At 42.3% G+C, this 22,770-nt stretch overlaps 2 protein-coding genes and 1 non-coding gene across 5 annotated transcripts in view; 2 read left to right on the plus strand and 1 right to left on the minus strand.

Annotated features, from left to right (window-relative positions):
• The window catches only part of LOC122766013 (SLIT-ROBO Rho GTPase-activating protein 1-like), a 32,685-nt gene extending 15,134 nt beyond the window's left edge, over positions 1-17,551 (minus strand). For 2 of the 3 annotated variants that reach the window (XM_044020589.1, XM_044020588.1), the window contains exons 1-4: positions 8,130-8,442; positions 1,617-1,812; positions 1,479-1,533; positions 1,284-1,391 (exon numbers count right to left, since the gene is read on the minus strand). In XM_044020589.1, the coding sequence (XP_043876524.1) occupies positions 1,284-1,391; positions 1,479-1,533; positions 1,617-1,812; positions 8,130-8,205 (435 nt within the window). In that variant the 5' untranslated portion in view covers positions 8,206-8,442. Of the gene's footprint in view, positions 1-1,283; positions 1,392-1,478; positions 1,534-1,616; positions 1,813-8,129; positions 8,443-17,437 lie in introns of those variants that run through there. The other variant, XM_044020590.1, reaches the window with a different exon arrangement.
• trnae-uuc lies at positions 1,998-2,069 on the plus strand. Its single transcript has one exon. It is a non-coding gene; the product is annotated as a tRNA-Glu (tRNA).
• A 1,241-nt stretch (positions 17,552-18,792) lies between the features above and the next one.
• Positions 18,793-22,156, plus strand: trim35-14 (tripartite motif containing 35-14). Its single transcript, XM_044020591.1, has 2 exons — positions 18,793-19,006; positions 20,136-22,156. The coding sequence occupies exon 2, from the start codon at positions 20,153-20,155 to the stop codon at positions 21,533-21,535; it is 1,383 nt and encodes a 460-aa protein (XP_043876526.1). The 5' UTR covers positions 18,793-19,006; positions 20,136-20,152; the 3' UTR covers positions 21,536-22,156.
• The last annotated feature ends 614 nt before the right edge of the window (positions 22,157-22,770 follow it).

The raw sequence follows: 22,770 nt of genomic DNA on the forward strand, positions 1-22,770 counted from the left end.
ATCCTCCTCCTCCTGTTGTCGTTGCTCACAGCACAGTTTCCGTTTATAGCTGCGGCCGCCGCCGCATTTAAGTCTCCATGAATAAAAGACGAGGAGGAGCCAGCGATGAATTATGAAGACGGCGGAGGAGGCGGCGCCCACCGCACGTACTCGTGCGTTTAATCTGCTAATCTGTGACGGAGCAGCGGCAGCAGAGAAGCTCCAGGGAATTTTTAACTTTTTACTAAAATGAACTCAGCCGTGTGTGTCTTTTAAGTCAGACAGGATATGGAAATTATATTCACAATATTATACACATTCTATTTGTCTGAACCTTCTATTTTATCGTCTCATTGTTAATATTTTGTGTGTAAATGCTCATTTATCACCTTTATCTTTTCTGTCTTTTCTAATGTGGCACAGGATTAATGAAGCTCTATTTTATCTTATCTTATTGTATAAAATATGCTTTTATATAGTTTGTTTTTAAGATTCTTTGTTGGAAACGGTCACAGAGTGACAACATTTTGAAAAAAATCTTATAATAATTACACAAATATATCCTTATATAGAATACCCCTAACTTTAATATGTGTTATTTAGATTCTTAAGCATAAATTAGCACGTACGTCCTTATTTTTGCACATTTTCTGAAAGATTGCAAAGACAGGATACGGAAGTGATACGCGTGAAGTCAGAATTCTGACTTAAATCTCAGCAAAAAAAAATTACATGAGAAACTTTTTTTTTTTTCAAAAATCTGATACAGAATATGATGAAAAACAAGCTAACGTTTAGTAAACGTGAAAAAACAGAATCTTAAATATGATCGTAATTAATCATGAGGTCATAGAATCACTGGAAACACACTGGCTCCCCCTTGTGGCAGCTGTGGTGGTGAACATTTTCACCCAAGTTCTATATTTGACGCCGTCTTGTTTTTTAAAAGTGCTGCTTTGAACGTTTTAATCTCATCATTTGAAACCACAAGGAATCCTGGGATATATCCTGGTCTATGTGGATCTGAAAAAGATCAGTCTCCTGGATTCTTTGTTGCTCGGGGATGGAATTTTTGTGAAGCCATGAAAAATAATTCATGTCTGACTGGAAGCTGATTTTCAGAGTAAAAGCCTCAAAAAAAAAGCTCCTTCCTGTGAAGGTAGCGCAGCTTTTAGCGGCTGAACAGCCTGAGGAGGTGGTGGAGACCAAACAGGATTTACAGGATCCATGCAGAGGGATTCGGTGCATTTGTTTGGGACTACTTTCTGCTGTGAATGAATCCTCATCGGATTATTTCAGCTCACCCTCTTCAGCAGACGCGCCGAGTCCTCGCTGATGTGCGTGAGGCGGGAGATGACGTTGTTCAGGTAGAGGTCACTGAGGGTGGCGTGGTCTTTGCTCTCCCTCCTCACCTGGAAGACATGGACCCAGTGAAGTGTGAAGGAACATCTGAAGATCTTACAGAGTTTCACACAAACACAGAAACAGGTCAAACTCACCTGGTTCAGCAGCAGGTACCAGCAGTTGACCGGAGAGAGAAGGTTCTGGTCTTTTCTGGAGAAGAAACAGAGAAATCAACGCTGTTAAAAGGAAACAAGTCTGGAACATGAACACATGCATGTGAAGAAGAGTCTTACTTGTACTGTTGATGGTCTTTCGTGCTGCGAGTTTTGGCCATGAACCTCTCGGCGAGTTTCTCCAGGTTTCTGGAATATTCCGTCTCGATCTCTGCCTTCTTCCTGAAGAAGTCCTGCAGGTCCTGAAGCAGCTGGACCCGCATCTCCGTCTGCTGCTCCAGGCAGCGCTGCTGCTCCACCAACTGCGTCCGCACATCTACACAAACACAAACACAAACACACGCAGATGTCTGGATTTACACCTGGAATATTTTTTGGGATTGGGATCATGCGTTCTCAAAGACGCCAGATTCGTCGTCACGTTTATCTGGGTCCATCAAAAATGGTTAGGTCTCAGGTAGAAGATCCACTGGGAATGCTCGCATCTTCCTTTCATCAATATCCCATATGGTCTAGCGGTCAGGATTCCTGGTTTTCACCCAGGCGGCCCGGGTTCAACTCCCGGTATGGGAATGCACATCCTTATGTTACACCCATAAATTCCATTTGTAGTCAGCAGTCATGATTTCCAAGTTCTTTTAAGAAAAAGCAACTTAAAGTGTCATTTTTCTTTTCGTTCCAAGTTGGAGCAACATCAACTTGTGGCATTGCAAGTACAGCACGGTTTGAAACGGTAAAGGCCTGAGAACAGTGCCTTTATTGGTCGGCAGGGGATGCGCTGTGCACAATGGCTGCGTAGCACAACTTCATACCGTTATTCTGTCGCCCAATCAGCTGACTGGGTGGAGCTGATCTAACGAGCTATGATTATTAGAATCCTATATGGTCTAGCGGTTAGGATAGCCGCTAGACCATATAGCGGTCTAAATTAGCGCCACCTCAAAAAATCAAGTAGAGGTTTCCAGGTTGGCTGCCACTTATGTCAGTGGTAAAAACACCGAACATCACTTAACTTGCTTTTTTAAGGTAACGTTATAAAAATGATTTTCCCTTAAAGAACGTTTGATAAATCGATACATTACATTAGTTAAATATGACGTCAGTTCACTCACTTCACTCTTCATTCTTTGAAAACTGCTGATGGAAACATTTGTCTGAGGAGGAGTCACCTTGGACCACACACACACACACACACACACACAGCTATTCCTCTCAGGACTCTGCATTGACTTCCATTCATTTGAACATATAAATATATATATATATATGTATATACTATAACCCAGTAAACATAACCAGTTAATGACTAACCCTAACATGAACTAGAACCATGACTCAAATCTTAGTCCTAAACTCAGAAATAAGGTTCTTCCTTGCTCACTATGAGGACCAGGTTTTGGTCTCCGTGAGGACTATACTGGTCCTGACAAAGTCAGTGTTTATGACAAGAACAGACACACACACACACACACACACACACACACACACACACACACACACACACACAGGTACAGTCAGCATGGTAGTGCCTGGATTCACTCGCTCACCGGTCGAGCTGAATGTGTCTGCAGCAGGAGAGAGAGCGAGCGAGAACAGAATACACAATGATAACCCCACCTCCCTCTCTCTCTCTCTCTCTCTCTCACACACACACACACACACACACACACACACACACACACACACCAATCCCTTGGGGCTCTATCCACTCCACTACCTGTTGTCTTGGCAACCACACACTGTGTCTGTGAACCATGTGACGAGGAAGGTGAAGACAAGAGCTGGGATCTGCCACACGCACACGCACACGCACACGCACACGCAGGACATGCTTCATAGATCTCAGAAAACAGAAAATTGCCTCGGCCTTTGGTCCCCACAAGTCAATAAAACCATACTGCTGAGTGTGTGTGTGTGACAGTGTGTGTGTGTGTTGTGGCTTCTTTTGCGCGTGTTATCAGACTGGTTTAAAATGGCTGCCACTCCTCCTTCACTGTGTGTGTGTGTGTATGTGTTCACGCCTGCGATCACGTGACCCACGGCGGCAGCAGATGCTCGCCTCTGATTGGCCGAAACAGGACGTCCCAAACACGCGCAGCGGCTTCAGGTTTCCCCTCCGTCTCATCACGCCTTCCAAATGAAAGGCTGAGCCTCGTTAGAGCTGTCGGTAACCGCGGCAACGGCACTGATGCTTCACGCAGGGTGATGATTAAAGGAGCAGTGCAGGGTTTTTTTTGGGGATGGTGTGTGTGGTTACTCGTCTCCCTTATATCCTCCAGTTATGACATCGGGTCATTTAAACCCATGATTCCATCACGTCATCAGAATTAAACGTCGTCACCTCGTGATTGCAGCGTAATCATGAATTCATCATCAAGTCTCAGTGGAAACATGCAACACTGCAGAACAACTAAAAACGTGATCTAAAAAAAGGATTTACAGCCTGTAAACTAATTTATGACAGAGATAAAACTCAAACTTCATCTTACACACGGTCATTTAACAGCAACATAACATCTGCTTCTGAAAAAACTCCCTGCTGCACAACAGTTTGAGTCAGATTTAACATAAACAAGGAAGTTAATGTCCATGAGGACACAGTGACCTTTACCTTTGACCTCAATCTAAAACAGTTCAAGTGCAGATTTCAGCCAAATTTATAGAAAGTTCTTCAGAGATCGTGTTCCTGCGCGTGGAGGAAGAATTTTAGAAAAGTCCTCTGCTCCCTGAACGTCACATCTCATCATTCAGGCTTATTTCACACAAACTTGTCCAAGAGGCCGCACTGACCTCGACCTTTGACCTCAGAGCTAAATCTAAACAGTTCAGGGGGAGACGACAGCTGAGGAACAGGTTTCAGACGCTGTTTCAGACGTGTTGAACGTCACGTGTCAGCGTGAGTTTTCATGTCAACGAAAATCTCAGTCTCAGATCTCAGACAATGAAAAGTGAAAGATGACGACGTTTGAAGTCGGAGACGCTGCTCGCTGCGTTTACCTCGTCTTTGATCAAGAGAGACACGGGAAACACAGAAGACACGGGAAACACGAGAGACACAGAAGACGCGAGAGACGCGGGAAACAAGAGAGACACAAGAGACACAGGAGACACAGGAAACAAGAGAGACACAGGAGACACAGGAAACACGAGAGACGCAAGAGACACAGGAACCACGAGAGACACAGAAGACACGAGACACAGGAGACGAGAGACACTGGAAACACGAGAGACACAGGAAACACAAGAGACACGGGAAACACGAGAGACGCAAGAGACACAGAAACCACGCGAGACACTGGAAACATGAGAGACACAGAAGACACGGGAGACACAGAAGACATGGGAGACACAGGAGACATGGGAAACCAGAGGAGACACGAGAGACACATGAGAGCTTTGAACTGTGGAGGGCAGCACTGAGCAACACAGGGATCCAACAGGTGGACTGATGAAGACCAGAAGCAGAAGCCTGGTCCAGTAGGAACCTGGTTGCAGATGTGAATGTTGACACTTCCGAGGACAGAGTCCGCGTCCACGACACCTCGCTCTGCTAACTTCAGAAACGCCACGCCCACCATCATACGTTAACACACACAAACGTTTATTTGAAACGGATTCACTGCGTGTGGGCTTGATGTCACATGGACAGGAAGCTGGCCGTTACCATGACAACCAGGTTCAAGGACACAGAGGGCACAGAGCTGCTGGATCATCGGCGAGAGAACACACACACACACACACACACACGCGTTCACGAGATCATCGCAGAACACTGACTCAGTGAAGAGTCACTCCCTCCCTCCTCTCTGTGTCTGTCTGTCCCTCTGTGTGTGTGTCCTGTAGGTGGACAGATGTGAGGTCACTAATCACCTGTGTGCTCACACACGCAGAAACACTCAGGAACATCTTCCTCCCGCTCTCAGCTCCCTGCAGAGCTCCTCCTCCTCCTCCTCATTTGCATATTCTCATTAAGACCGTCGTCACATGACGTGGAGACACCACTGCACTTTAAACCACAGCTTCATCATCATCATCAAACATATGAACCCACAGCTCTACCTTTCTACAAGATCACCTGACCTCAGCGGGCGAGCGAGCAGGCCCCGCCTCCTCCTGAGAGAGAGAGGGACTCTATGTGTGTGTGTGTGCGTGTGTACATTCCTGTGTCAACCAATCAGGAGCCAGAACAGGAGGCAGACTTGGAGAGCACATGGTTACAGGAGCAGATCTATACATCTATACATTAGAGAGGGGGGAGAGAGGGAGAGAGAGACAGAGAGACAGAGAGGGAGAGAGGGAGGGAGGGAGAGAGAGAGAGAGAGAGAGACAGAAAGAGAGAGAGAGGGCAGGACATCCCTGTCTTTGTACAGCTGTACTTGTGAGGACTCTGCATCAATCCTTATTATCACTAACCTTAACCATAACCACACTTCAAATCTTAACCAGTTCCACAAAAAAGGTTCTGTCTCACTACAACCAGGTTTTGGTCTCCATGAGGACTACTGGTCCTGACAAGGTCCTAGAGAGGTAACACATACAAGAACACACACACACACGATAATCCAGAGTAGAATAAGTGTGATACAGTTTTTTCTTTGTGATACGGAACAAAAAAATCCTCTGACATACATGTGTTAGAATGTTTAGAAAAGTGGGCGGAGCTTTCTGTCTGTACTCTTTTGCAACATACGTCAAATATTCTTGTAAAAAGTTCAAAAACGTGTTAAAATGTTTCCATGTTTTTAGAATTTTTTTGTGAACTCTTTTTTGTGAAATGTTTTTTTCGTAACATTTTACATAACGTGATTTTTTTATGTCATGACTTCACGTTTTATAACGTTACATTATGACATTATTACATATACTTTTTCAATGATGTCAATTATGTTTCGTAACATTAGTTTTAAAACATTGACTTTGATAACATAAGCGTTTGAACGTGCGTTATTTTCTTCATCAGAATATTTTCTATGCATATTTTTTTGGTAAAAATCGTAAAGTTTTACAACATTCAAATATTTTGTCATTTCTTGTGATAATAAGTCAGGATGTTTTACATCAAGAGCAAATAATGCGACATCATTTTTAGTTCGTAACATCAGTAACATGTTTGTAATTTAGTTACATACGTTATTTTCATCACAATATTTTGTTTGTATATTGTTTTTTTTTTAAATATCAGGAACATTTTTGGCAAATATTTTGTAGTTTTTCAGGATTTTTACATTGAGAGCATATTTCTGTGACATTACAATTGTGTTTCTCTTTTGTTACATCCAAGTATTTTGTAAAATCACTAACATGTTTTTTTTACATCAAGCTAAATTTTGTAAAATGTTTTTTGCTCATAATTTTTTTTAACATTATTTTAGGCAACTTTTTTGAAATAAGTAACACCTGTGACATTACAATATTTGATGTTCTTTAACATCAGTTAAAGGTTTGGAACAAAATATTTTGTAACCACACGTCAGGAACATGAATGCGTCTGAGATCAGCGTCAGTGTGATAACTCGGGGTTATGGATCAGGATTGATTAATCTGATTAATCTGATGAATCTGAGTACTGACGACGACGAGCGTCTGAGGGTGGACATTTTAAAATGGTGTCTGTTCTGGATCGGAGCGTCAGAGTTTGAGAAAAGGTCATTTGACTTGATCCATCGCACGCCACAGTGTTACCATGGATACGAGGAAGAGGAGGGAGAGAGAGAGACTGGGGCTGTCCCACCGTCATGGCAACCACCACTATTTCAGGACTGATTATCATCATCATCATCATCATCATTGACACCTGAACATGTCCCTAACAGCAGGTCAGGTACACACACACACCTGCAGTCACAGCCTTAGAGGAATGCCAATGGAACACATACACACACACACACACACACACACACACAATAATATCAATACTCCAATCTGAGTGTGAAATACACACAAAGGTTAGTACATCTGTAATTGTGAGGACTCTGCACTGAGGTTTCTTGTCTCCAGGAGGACTACGCTGGTCCCGAAGAGGCATCAAAAACAGGAACACGTACACACCTCAGGTGTGTGTAAAACACACACACACTTGAGTAATGGAAGATCAAGACTCTCCCTCTCTCTTTCACACACACACATGCAGTGAGGTATGTGGAGCAGCACAAATGAGGTTCAGCCTCACTAGGACCAGGTTTTCTCGTCTCCATGAGGATTCTAGCTGGTTCTAAAAAGGCACGTATGTACACACCTGACACACACACACACACAGATGAGAAATGGACAATCAAGACTCTCTCTCTCACTCAGACACACACACAGGTATGTGGAGCTGCAGATATGAGCTTCTGGGACCAGGTTTTGGTCTTCATGAGGACTCTACTAGTACTGACAAGGTCAGCACACACACATTTATAAGCGCGCGCACGCACACACAAACACACAGATAGATGGACATAGATGATTAGGATCACACACACACACACACACACACAACACACATGCACTCCCCTTCCTCCTCCTCCTCCTCTTCCTCAGGCGTCATGCAGCACTCACGATGAACCCGGATCATCCTGACGTCTGATGGTGAGGTGTCAGCACGCACGCGCGCGCGCACACACACACACACACGCACGCACGCACGCTTACCTTTCACCTGACTCTCATACTCCGCCAGGATTTCTTTGTCCTTCTTGCTCTTGTTCGAGTTGTTCATGTTGTTCATGTCGCAGGTGACGCGCGCGCGCGCGCACACGCACACAGGTACAAAAAATTAAAAATTAAAAATAAGACACCTGCAGATAATTAATCACTTCCGTCCGCGCGCGCCGCCCAAAGCTTCACCCACACCGGTAAGAACATGCTGCTCTCACTCACACTCACACACACTCACACACACACTGCAGCAGCAGCCGCGCGCCTTCATCACTGAGTCCACACTGAGGATGAAGAAGAGGAGGAGGAGGCTCTCTCTCTCTCACACACACACACACACAAACTCTCTCTCTCCCTCACACACACACTCAGTGAGAAATTACCCACTCGTGACCGTTGCTGCTTCTGCTGCATCACATGACATCATCATCATCATCATCATCATGAAAAAAGAGTCAATTAAAAAAAATCAGCAGATTATTTTTTTTAAAAAACGAAAGAAAAAAAAGCACAATTATCTCGTGCTGCAGCAGCAGCGCGTGCACGTGCACCGGTCTGCAGGGAGGGAGCAGTGGGCCACGCCCACTAGGTACAGCTCACTCACACACACACACAGTCACCCTGCCGACACCTCTCACAGGTGCAGACGCGCGTGCACGCGGAGTAGCTTCCGTGCGCGTGGACGTAATCAGCAGGAAATTTAAAATAATTCATTGAAGAGAAAAAAAAAACGCGAGAGGAAGCCGGTCTGAAAATGGGTGTGTCCGCGCGGGAGGGGCGGAAATAAAGGCGGACGTGATTGACAGCAGCTGTGACCAGTGAGTGAGTGAGTGAATGAATGAATCTGTGAGATCAACAATCTGTTACTATACATGACGACATGACGATTAATCGATTTATTGATTGAGTTTTAACAGAATTTATTATTTTCTTATTTATTCTTAGTCAGCTTATATTTGTCCACTTAATTATCTGGATTATGCAGCATTTAAATGAATCTAATGTTTAACGTTTGTGAGATTTTATTCTGAAATGTTTAAACATTTAAATTTGAATAATAAATGATTACATTTATGATTGATTAGTTGTTATTTTGCAGTTTAACAGAAACAAACATGAAGGTTCACTCACACACACAAACACACAGATTATTAAACATATACACTGTTTATGTATGAGTGAATATTTGTCTCCACCTGCTGGATTATTCACCACGTCACAGATCGAGCTCAACTCGAGAAACTCAAGAAATAAACAGAAAAAGGACAAAGGACTTATTTTGATTCAAATAAGGGAAATTTACAGATGATCAACCGTAGCAGATGATAATCTGAATGGGATTAGGGACACCTTTTTTTTTTTAAAGGGGCAAAATTATGATTTATGACTTTAATCTAGATTTCCCCCTCAGAATTATGACTTCAATCTAGATTTCCCCCTCAGAGTTATGACTATAATCTAGATTTTGCCCCTCAAAATTATGACTATAATCTAGATTTTCCCCCTAAAAATTATGACTATAATCTAGATTTTGCCCCTCAAAATTATGACTATAATCCAGATTTCCCCCAGAATTCAGGCTGTTTTAATATATTTTTTTTCATGTGTCCCAATCCTCCTCCGTATTGATTTGATGATAATCTGATGTCTGTAGTGATTGAGGCTGTTTTGTGGCCACCAGGTGGCAGCAGAGCTCCTCTGCTCACACACTAAGTTCATCAGCAGAGTTCAAGGGGCCATTATTTAGGGCTATTTTCAAAACTTTCAAGGGCCTTGAAAATATTTTTTATCGAATTCACAAACTTTCAAGGACTTCAAGGACCCCTGGGAAAATATTTTAAGGGCTCGAAAAAAAAATCAAATTCACAAACTATCAAGGACCCTTGGGAAAAACTTTCAAGGGCCTTGGAAAAAAAATCAAATTCACAAACTTTCAAGGATTTCAAGGACCTATGGAAACCCTGAATGGTGCATCTGCAGCGGGAGACATTTACCTAAATATCAACTTCACCTCTTTCTTGCAAAAAATTCAAGCACTTTCAATTACCCCTGTCTATTTGGGGCCATTTTGAAAAACTTTCAAGGGCCTTGAATTTTTTTCCAAATTCACAAACTTTCAAGGATTTCAAGGCACCTGTGGGAACCCTGAAATAACTACATAAGTGAATGACGACTGCGTTGTTTGGTCAAATTATTATGTTATTATTATTATTATATTATATTATATTAAGTGTTTCTCCCAAACTTTCAAGGTTTGTCAAGGACCCATGGGAGCCCATGAGGTTAATGTTTCTTGTCTTGATGACCTCTCAAAGCTGCTTTACACCGCAGTTTTCACCCATTCATTCATTCATTCACTCACTGTGTTATGACACCTCGGCACATAGACGAGCGGAGCCGGGAATCAAACCCACAACCTTTACGTTGAACTACCGTCATTTTAAACTGAAACAGGTGAGTTTGTGACACCTCCAGCGCTTCCCTGTGGTTGTTTTGTGTCAGTACAGAATAAAGAATATTTAAATCTTGATTTAAACGTGGTGTTTATTGGTCTCCATGGTGACTGTAAACAAAATCCCATTTTGTTTTTTCCTCCCGTTGAAGATGACGTCGCGTATCCACAGCCTGAGAAAAACAGAGCAGCTGATGCTATCAGGTCAGGACACGTATGTAACGTGTCGGTCACGGTACATTAACGTGTTCATGGACACAGATTTGCTTAATTGCTTCCGCTCGTTGGTTCCTGAGATCTGGACTCTGTTTGGACCTCCAGTCTTTGAGGAGGACATGATGTCCCCCTCCGCCTACTGTATGTGGTTGCTATGGGAGACGGGGGGGGGGAGCAGATTCATAAATTTACGATAAAAATGTCGAGGAGAAATCAATGATTGTGATGAGGAGGAAATTAGATTTAATTTGCGATTATTTGATTTGCAAATAAATGTCAACACCAGTTTAGCTCATTCAGAGTGACGGACACTTCCTGATGACATCATGACATCATCGTCATCAGCACAGAACTCTCAGTGAGATTCTTCACATTTTCAGCTTGTCCTTGGTGTCACAGTTTCACGGAGAGACTTTTCTCGCCGTTTGTGGCTGAAACGTGAACACACACTGTTTTGTGTTAATTCTGCATCATTTTCAGGGAGGGTAACAACATAATGACGCACGCACAATAACTACAAAGAGAACCAGGGGGATGACAACAAGACAGAAACGAGAACAAACGGAACTAAAGTGACTACAAAGACATTCAAAAGGACAAGGAGACAAAAAAAGAGTCCTCCTCCACAGTCCCCGTCCATGACCTTTGACCTCAGCCCACTCATTACTGTATCTCTTTGAAAAACTTTCATGACTTGAAATACGTTCAGTAAGATTTTAAAGGAAGTCTGAGCTGCTGAGATTCACAGAGAGAAAGACGTCAAGGACAGAGAAGAAGAAGAATTTCTTTGTTATTTCTCAGAGAATGAAACGACCTCATGCAGGTGTTTGTGTCATAATGATGCTACAGCACAAACAGCTCAGAGCCACCGTCGTTTATTCATCACTGTTCAAACCTGTTTTCACTGAAACTTTAGAACCAGAATCATCACCGTAATTCACCCGTGAGCTCGGAAAGCTCCACATTTATGACATTAAATAAAGCTCATGTTTGAGATCAGAGCTGGGACTGAAGCCAGAGAAGAAGCTGCTTCTGCTGCTGCTGAAGGTTAAATCCTTAAATATTAACATTAATATTTCATTATATTCCTATCAATTCTCTGTCCTTCGTGAAAACTGTGATTTTCAGCTGTTGTTTTTTAAACAAATTAAATATGAGGAACAAATTAAAGACGATTGTACATTTTATTTGATTGTGTTTGTGCTAAGCTAAACTAAGAAAAGCTTAATTTAAAATTTAATCTGAATCAGATCTTTAATCCTGGTTTCTTTAATTCAACCATCAACCAACCAACAACAGTGACTCAACCAACCAATCAACAACAGTGACTCAACCAACCAACCAATCAACCAACAACAGAGACTCAACCAACCAACAAATAGCGATCAACCAACCAAACCAATCAACAACAGTGACTCAACCAACCAAACCAATCAACCAACAACAGAGACTCCAACCAACCAACAACAGCGACTCAACCAACCAACCAATCAACAACAGTGACTCAACCAACCAACCAATCAATCAACAACAGAGACTCAACCAACCGTGACTCAACCAACCAAATCCAAGAACAGAGACTCAACCAACCAACCAACCAACAACCATAACCAACAACAGTGACTCAACCAACCAACAACAGTGATTCAACCAACCAACCGTGACTCAACCAAAACCAACAACAGTGACTCAACCGACCAACAACAGTGATTCAACCAACCAACCAGCAACAATGACTCAACCAATCAAAAAAATACAAAAAACACCAACAAACTAACCACTGTAAAATGAATCAAACAGAAACAGTTAAGCTACCAACCAACATTTAAACAACCAGCAACAGTGAACTAACTAACCAACCAAAAACCCAGACCAGGTTCTTGTCTTGGCTTGTCTTCAGGTTCGTGTCTTGGTTCTTGTCCTGGCTCGAGTTCAGGTTCTTGTCCTGGCTCGTGTCCAGGTTCTTGTCCTGGCTCAAGTTCAGGAGGATCAAGAGTAATTTGAGTGTAAAGCTGTTGTTAATAAAGCAGCTGAATCTACACATTCTGTATATTCAGCAGCAGCTGAAGGCGAGAAGATGAGGAGACATTCCTGCTGCTGACCTCCACGTCCATCACATCCATAAATGGGCAAGAATGAAAGACGTGTAAACAGAGAAATTAGACTGCTGTGACTTCATTCTTTAAAATTACATGTGAGCTTTAACAGGGATGTTCCCACTAACTCTCACACACACACAGTACAAAACTCTGTCTGCTACGAGTTATAGGAGAATTCAACCAAGACACGATTTACTGTGATACACACGCCTGTGTGTGTGGGTGTGTGTGTGTCTGAGTCTCTGAGTGACCGGCAACCACAAAGAGACAGAAAATGATCAAAAAGAGATGAGAAATGTGACTGAAAAGACTCTAAATAACCACAAAGAGACAGAAACAGACCAGGAATAGACTCAAAATGACCACAGAAAGATGCAAAACTACTGCAACAAGGCACAAAATAACCGAAAGACTCACAAATAGCATAAAAAATAAATATATGTGTGACCGTGAAAACAAGTTAATATATGTAAGTAGACCTCCATAACTAACATATATGTGACCATGAAAACAAGTTAATATATGTAAGTAGACCTCCATAACTAACATATATGTGTGACCATGAAAACAAGTTAATATATGTAAGTAGACCTCCATAACTAACATATATGTGACCATGAAAACAAGTTAATATATGTAAGTAGACCTCCATAACTAACATATATGTGACCATGAAAACAAGTAATATATGTAAGTAGACCGTAACTAACATAATGTGACCATGAAAACAAGTCAATATATGTAAGTAGACCATAACTAACATATATATGTGACCATGAAAACAAGTTAATATATGTAAGTAGACCTCCATAACTAACATATATGTGACCGTGAAAACAAGTTAATATATGTAAGTAGACCTCCATAACTAACATATATGTGACCATGAAAACAAGTTAATATATGTAAGTAGACCTCATAACTAACATATATATGTGACCATGAAAACAAGTTAATATATGTAAGTAGACCTCCATAACTAACATATATGTGACCATGAAAACAAGTTAATATATGTAAGTAGACCTCCAAACTCACATATATGTGTGACCGTGAAAACAATTTAATATATGTAAGTAGACCTCCATAACTAACATATATATGTGAGCATGAAAACAAGTTAATATATGTAAGTAGACCTCCATAACTAACATATATGTGACCATGAAAACAAGTTAATATATGTAAGTAGACCTCCATAACTAACATATACGTGACCATGAAAACAAGTTATTATATGTAAGTAGATCATAACATATATGTGACCATGAAAACAAGTTAATATATGTGGGTAAATCCTCCAATCCAATATATATATGTGACCATGAAAACAAGTTAATATATGTAAGTAGACCTCCATAACTAACATATATATGTGACCGTGAAAACAAGTTAATATATGTAAGTAGACCTCCATAACTCACATTTATGTGCGATACAAGCATTCGATGTCACCTTATAAATATTCATGCAAAGTTGACGTCAGTCAGGTGTGAAATGTTTATTTCTGACCTCGTTTACTGATTGTTTTCCCTTATTATTATTATTATTATTATTATAATAATATCTTTAATGTTTACATCTTCTCTGTTTCTGGTGAAACGTTACAACGTCACATAACACACACACACACACACACACACACATACACACACACACACAGGGAGAGCGTGTGTGTGTGTGTTGACGATGATGAAGTGTTTAATGTCCTCTCTGCAGGAAGTGCAGGATTACACTGATGGATTGTCAGCAGCTCTGAGTAGACAGATTATCTGATCTGAAGTGATCAGCGTCTGATCCCTGTTTTATTACAGAGGCTCTAACAGCTCTGACGCTGAGACGCTGAGGCCTCCAGGCAGGAAAAGACACTTTAACACGGTCCAAAACAACCAGAGATGGAGACGCTGCCTCCTACTGGTGATCATGGAAACTGCAGAGAGACACAAAACTACAGAGACACAAAACAACTGCAAAGACACACAAAACAACTGCAGAGAGACACAAAACAACTGCAAAGAGACACAAAACAACTGCAGAGAGACACAAAACAACTGCAAAGAGACACAAAACAATTACAGACAAACAACCTGCAAGACACACAAAACAACTGCAGAGAGACACAAACAACCAGAAGAGACACAAAACAATTACAGAGACACAAAACAACGTAAAGACACACAAAACAACTGCAGAGAGACACAAAACAACTGCAAAGAGACACAAACAACTTCAGAGACAAAACAACTGCAGAGACACAAAACAACTGTAGAGACACAAAACAACTGTAGAGAGACACAAAACAACTGCAAAGAGACACAAAACAATTACAGACACACAAACAACTGCAAAGACACACAAAACAACTGCAGAGACACAAAACAACAAAGAGACACAAAACAATTACAGAGACAAACAACTGCAAAGACACACAAAACAACTGCAGAGAGACACAAACAACTGCAAAGAGACACAAAACAACTTCAGAGAGACAACAAAACAACTGCAGAGACACAAAACAACTGGTAGAGACACAAAACAACTGTAAAGAGGCACAAACAACTGCACAGAGACACAAAACAACTGCACAGAGACACAAACAACTGCAGAGACACAAAACAACTGCAGAGAGACACAAAACAACTGCAAAGAGACACAAAACAACTGCAGAGAGACACAAAACAACTGCAGAGACACAAAACAACCAGAAAGACACAAAACAACCGTAGAGACACAAAACAACTGCAGAGACACAAAACAATGTAAAGAGAGACAAACCAACTGTAGAGAGACACAAAACAACTGCAAAGAGACACAAAACAACAGGCACAGAGACACAAAACAACTGCAGAGACACACAACACACAAGTCACAGTGAGTGTGTGTGGTGAAGACGACGTGACGCAGCATTAATGAGTGGAGAAGAATAAATGATGTCAGTCATTAGCGACTGAGACGATAATGAAGGAAAGTAAACACATCATTACGTTAATGGATGAACGAGATCAGCGTAAACGATCGTTAAAGTCAGCAGGAAACAGAGTGAGAGGGAGGAGATCATTCACTCATTCATTCACTCATTCATCTCACCAGAAAATTACAACAGTCACTGATGAATTAACCGTTCCTTCATCTTTATTATAAATGTACGTTTCAAACTCTACGGTTGCCCTTGGTAACGACACTGGAGCGTCAGCCAATCAGGAGAGAGCAGCAGGAGAATCATGTGTTCACACTGTCACAGTGAGTGAATGTGTTTGTCATCCAGCACAAGTTTCACCTTTGACCTTCAAGAAAAACTGTAACAGCTGTGAGTTAACGTGAGGTTTTTGTTACACGCGTGTGTGTGTTAGTTTCCATTTCCACACACACAGACACAAAACAACTGCACAGAGACCCAAAGAGACACAAAACAACTGCACAGAGACACAAAACAACTGCACAGAGACACAACACAAAACAACTGCACAGAGAAAGAGACACAAAACAACTGCACAGAGACACAAAGAGACACAAAACAACTGCACAGAGACACAAAGAGACAAAACAACTGCACAGACAAAACAACTGCACAGAGACACAAAGAGACACAAAACAACTGCACAGAGCAAAACAACTGACACAAGAGACACAAACAGAGACACAAACAACTGCACAGAGACACAAAGAGACACAAAACAACTGCACAGAGACACAAAGAGACACAAAACTGCACAGAGACACAAAACAACTGGACAGAGACTCAACACGACTACAGACAGTTTTTCAGGTGAAGATCAGCTAAATGTGGAGCAGTTTCTCTCTGTCGTGAGGTGATAACAGTGTTGTGTTTGTTTATGTGACTCATCAAACAAACCTGAGCTGTGACAGATTATCACAGATTATCACAGCTCCACTCAAACAAACACAGAGAGCAGAGAGAGAACTGACACACACACGATTCTGATTCTGTGTCGTGTGCACATAAAATCGATTGAAACAATGCTCATATAGAAATGAATGAGTCTTATACAAAATAATAAGTAAATATCAAATAATCTGGCTTAAAAAAACGTCATGTCGTCTGTGTCGTACAAAAAGGAAAGCGAGACAACTGCGTCCTCCATCTTTAAACCACTTTCCCCTTGTGTGTGTGTGTGTAAACGGGCAGGATCAGCTGGTGAAAAGGTCAAAGTGAATCAGAGTGTGACAGATTTACGCTGAGAGGAGTCTGACCTCTGAAGAACAGGACGTGACCCCGCTGTGACCCTCGAACCCTGAGTCTCAGCACACGGACGCAGCAGAGGAAAAACACCTCGTCCTCACCGTGAGGAGTGAGTTTTAAAACGTTTTAAGACATAAACACAGCGTCACAGTCTCTGAGTTTCCCGGGAACTTCACTGATCTCACAGATTCACGACATTTATCACAGGCTCAGATTACACAGAAGACGTGAAACAACGACTGAGAAGTCAAGAGAAAAATGACACAAATGTAGGGGAAAAAAAGCCATAAAGAGCTGAAACAACAAAAAAGAATGAAAGAGATGAAACACAAACCAGACACAGGTGTTAAATCACGTCTCTGTCATGACGGATGACTGAAGAAGCTCCAGGTCCAGATGGTTCCTCGCGGTTCCTGATGGTCCTTGACCTCCAGGGTCAGGAATCCTCCTGGTTCAGGAGAACAAGAAGCAGAAGAAGCAGAAAAACACAATCATAATTCACGATTGACAAAAACAACAAGCACGAGACACAGACGGACTCTGAAACGCACAAAAACCACCACACACATTCAAAAACACAACAGGAGAGAGACAACAGCACAAAGAGCTCTCCTTTAAGTTTCTGTGGAAAACCGGGAAATTTAGGATTTAGGCTTGAATATACTGAGGTGAACATGAGGACAACCCGTGGACAAGAGGACAGGAAGTGGACTTGTAAACGGTGGGTTGTCCGTTCAAATGAAACGTAAGCTGCTGCTGAAGCTGCTGCTGCTGCTGCTGGTGCTGGTGCTGGTGCTGATGCTGCTGCTGCTGAAGCTGCTGAAGCTGCTGAAGCTGCTGAAGCTGCTGCTACTGCTGAAGCTGCTGCTGGTGCTGCTGGTGCTGGTGCTGATGCTGCTGCTGCTGCTGGTGCTGCAGCGTGAACCTGTTCCTTTCCAGTGTTTTGTCGCGGTTCTTCTCGCTCGTCATCTCCCGCCTCCGTAAACTCAACTGTCACCGTGTTAATAACACAAACTCCCACAGTCTGTCGTCCGCTCACTCTGATTAATTTCATCTCAAATTACACCCTCATGAGTCCCAATGAATGAAGGACACACACACACGAGAAGATGATTAATATCTGTTAAGTGAACATTTATTGACTCACTGTTAGACTTTTCAAACAGGAAACTGAAGTTTGTAAAGCACTCACTCTCGAACACCAAACCTCATAGAGAAAATCAGTGATGTTAACATCACACACGCACACACACGAGTTGTTGATCCACTGCTGCCTCCATCACTCAGTTCACATGTCTTATTTAGGCAGCTGTAGACCAGTAATTCCTGTTACTCTCTTGTTTCTAAATCTCTGGATTGTTACAATGACGTGTTTAACCCCTGATCAAGATGCTTCATTATTTCAGTTTATCGTCCTTAAGAATATCTGATAAAAAAAAATTTGAATTATTAGGCTACAGATCTGATACATGGTTTGTATGAGTGTAAAAAAATAGAAAAAAAAACAACCAAACCACAAACCGTGACCCAAAACCACGAAATGAAACGAACCGAGGATTTTATGAACCGTTCCACCCCTAACACACACACACACACCTACACCTGGACTTTGACGCCATAAGATTTATATGAGCATGTGTGTACTTTGTCCACTTCCTGTGGGACAAAGTGTACGCACACACACACACACAATCGGATTCCATCAACATTTCTGATGATGAATCAAAACTTTTGGAATAAAACCCAACCTGTGTCCCAGGCTCCGCCCCCTTCACTTGACTCACTCGACATGGACCAGGAAAACAGTCAGTCGCCGTCAGTGAGTGAAGAGACGCAGACCCAAGACCAGACTCTGTCCTCTGACTGAGTCCAGCTGCAGAAGACACGCGTCCACACACTGAAGGTGAGTTTGACAGAAACCTGCACTCAAATGAACTTCAGTACAGTCAGAGGACGAGGGAGTCCCGACTGACCATGTGACTGACCATGTGACCAGACATGGACTGGCCATCACATTTTTGGGCCGCATATTATAAATTATTATTTTTATCGACCACGATGGGATTTGAGACACGAGACAGGCACATTGGTAGATTTTCTTGAAAGACATTGGACTAATCCAATGAAAGCTCTGTGTGTGTGTGTGTGTTTCAAATAATGCTATGAGTAGACTTGGTGTCCAGTGTAATTTTAGCTTGCCATAAGATAGTCCTTTATTTGTCCCGCAGTGGGGAAAGGTACAATGTTACAGCAGCAGAGACAGTAAAGATAAAGATAACTAGGACAGGGCCCTCGCACCAGATGCAAGCGTCCCCACACAAGTCAGGGAGTGCAGCCGTTCCCTGAACTCACTTTTGAATCCGTAAAACCTTTGGACACGTTTCCGCCTCTGATGTGTGTAACTCGTTTACGTCGGGTGCAAACGAGCAAAATGAACGCAAGCATTGGTAAAAGGTCGAGTTGAGGCCACGGTTGCGGTCGACTTTTTTGTTTGTCTTGGTCTAAAACATCTTCCCACCAAGTTTCAGGAAATTCTGTGGAAGTAAGTGTATGCCTAAGTCATCGGGCACTTCCTGTTTTGTAGCCAAAAATGGCGAGGGTTGCCGTGGCCGCGCCGTTTTGAATCCGCCAAACCTTCCAATACAATATATATAAAGATATTAACACTAAGATTATAAAAAAATAGTTAAAATTAGAGTGTAGAATGTACATTATAGAGTAGTTTGCAGAATATACACAGTATGGAATTGATATTTACAGTATAAATAAACAAAGGTTGAACATGGGAAATTAAACAAATATAGTATATTGCACTTGGGAGGGAGGAGGGAGGAGCCTGGTTAAGTGTTAGCTGTACAGCGTAACAGCTGGGACGGGGACATCCAAGGACAGAGCTGTCCTCAGATGAGATACCACTCCATAAAAAAAAGATGGCTGATGCCACTAGTGAGTCGTAGAAGGTCTTACATCACGGTGGGCCGGTAGTCCAGTCCTGCATGTGACTGACCTCTCTATGTCTGCTCTGTTTTCAGCTTCTCTCACAGACAAAATGGCCTCTAGATTAGAGGAGGATCTCTGCTGTCCCATCTGTCATGAAGTCTTCAGAGATCCTGTCCTTCTGCCCTGTAGCCACAGCTTCTGTAAAGACTGTGTGAAGACATGGTGGAGAGACAGACCAACACCTGACTGTCCTGTTTGTAAGAAAAGGTCTCCAACGGACCCACCGTGTAACCTGGTTTTAAAGAACACGTGTGAGACCTTCTTACAGGAGCAAGGTCCGAGGTCTTCAGAGGTTCTCTGCAGTCAGCACTCTGAGAAACTCAGACTCTTCTGTCTGGACCATCAGCAGCCATTGTGTCTGGTCTGCAGAGATTCAGAAAAACACATCGGCCACAAGTTCAGACCCATCGATGAAGCTGCACAAGAACACAAGGAGCAACTTCAGGAAACTCTGGAGACCTTCAAGAAGAACTTAGAGAGTCTGGAAGAAGTTCAGGTGAAGTTTGATCAAACAGCAGAACACATTAAAGTCCAGGCCCGACGCACAGAGACACGGATGAAGGAGCAGTTTAAGAAGCTTCATCAGTTTCTAGAAGAGGAAGAGGAGACCAGGATGGCTGAACTGAGGGAGGAAGAGCAGCAGAAGAGTCACATGATGAAGGAGAAGATGGCGGTTCTGAGCAGAAAGACAAAAGCAATATCAGATACAATCAGAGCCACAGAGGACGAGCTGAGCACTGAAGACGTCGCCTTCCTGCTCAACTACAGAGAGCAGCAGCGCCCCCTGCTGGAGCCTCCACAACTGCACTCAGGAGCTCTGATCGACGAGGCCACTCACCTGGGCAACCTGGCCTACAACATCTGGTACAAGATGAAGGACGTGGTCTCCTACAGCCCTGTGGTTCTGGACCCAAACACTGCTCATCCAAGACTATTCCTGTCTGAAGATCTGACCAGTGTGAGACGAGGAGCCAGACAGAAGGTTCCTGATAATCCAGAGAGGTTTGATTATTATTGCAGTGTCCTGGGCTCTGAGGGCTTGAACTCAGGGACTCACAGCTGGGACGTCCAGGTTGGAGACAATAAACAGTGGACAGTGGGAGTTTCAGAGTCTGACCAGAGGAAAGGGAAAGACATGCTGTCTGGATCATGGAGGATAAGGTTCTATGAAGATAAATACTCTGAATCGTCACCAGGTAAAAACTCTGTTCTCCAGCTAAGGAGGAAGATCCAGAAGATCAGAGTGAGTCTGGACTGGGACAGAGGACAACTGTCCTTCTCTGATCCTGATACTAACACACTCATACACACACACACACACACTTTCACACACACCATGTTTCCATACTTTAACACTGCTGATAAAGACGATCATCACGCAGTGAAGATGTTACCAGTGAAGGTTTGTGTGACAGAGGATCAGAGCACATGAAGACACTTAAAGGGACAATGCAGAGAACTGAAGCTGTGAGTAATCGAACGCCATTATTTCTGATGCAGAAAAGAGCAAAGCTGAATTTAGAGAACATGCCAATATTTGGTTTCTTAAATCAGGGTTATAGAAACGTTAAGAGATAACAGAATTGCTAAAGCTAAAGAGAGACGAAAATCAGAGACTTTGCTCAGAGACTTCAGAACTTTGAGTTGTTTTGGTCTTGAAAATGAACACTTGTGGGATGTTTTGTTTGATTTTGTTGTTGATCACGATCATAAGATAATAAGTGGTTTAATCAGATAATAAGTGGTTTTGATCAGATTAGTGGTTTAATCATTAAAATGTGTCTTTATATACAAAGTTACAGCATGTACATTAACATTAAAGCCAACATTAGTCATTTTCCACTCTGTCTGGTTTATATACAGTGGATGAACAATATAAGTAGCCCATTAGTAAATAGGGTATTAAGGATCTTATCTTAAGATATCTAAGATATCTAAAGTGACGTAGATTTGCATTTTAGTCTTCTGTTAAGTGGCTAAAATCTGCATTTCTTCACTCCAAAGAACCCACACCAAACCCCATAGAGAAAATCAGTGATTTTAGCTCACGGAGACACAGTAGCTACTGGTCTACTGCTGCCTCGTGTGGTCACTTTATGTCACTGAGGTAAACCTAAACAAAGGATTTGTAAAGCCGAATTCTCAAAATAAGACATTTGAACTTAGTGATGGAGGCAGCAGTGGATCAACAGCTCCTGTGTGCTGTGATGTTAAAATCACTGATTTTCTCTATGGGGTTTGGTGTGGGAGAGTGAGTGCTTTACAAACGTGAACATACTCCAACTACACCAACTACAGTATACCCTGTTAATATGCAATAAAAGAAAAAAAGACAACGCGGATGAAAAAAATTGACGTTTTTAGCTTGAAATTGCAAAAGTAATGAGAAAGTTAACGATGTGGAAACCTGTCGCCATTTCGAGGTCAAACTGCTCTGTGATCTGAGTTTAAAGCAGCTTCAGACAGTGGATTTAAACTGAAAATGTGTCATGAAGGAAGCGATTGGGCAGTGAATGGAAGAGGTCAATGAAGGTCAGCACCATCAATGTATAGAAAATGAGAGTGAAATGCAGCTGTGGCGCGAGGACGTGGGGGACATGTGTGCAGGAAGTGTGGACGAATGTGTTCAGACGGTGCAGTGACCCAACAACCTCACTGTTAACCTTT

This window comes from Solea senegalensis, linkage group LG3 (assembly GCF_019176455.1).
Source record: "Solea senegalensis isolate Sse05_10M linkage group LG3, IFAPA_SoseM_1, whole genome shotgun sequence".
NCBI lineage: Eukaryota > Metazoa > Chordata > Actinopteri > Pleuronectiformes > Soleidae > Solea > Solea senegalensis.

What these genes read in the sequence shown, in the direction of transcription:
- trim35-14 (XM_044020591.1), top strand. Translation starts at nt 20,153, where the DNA reads ATGGCCTCTAGATTAGAGGAGGATCTCTGCTGTCCCATCTGTCATGAA.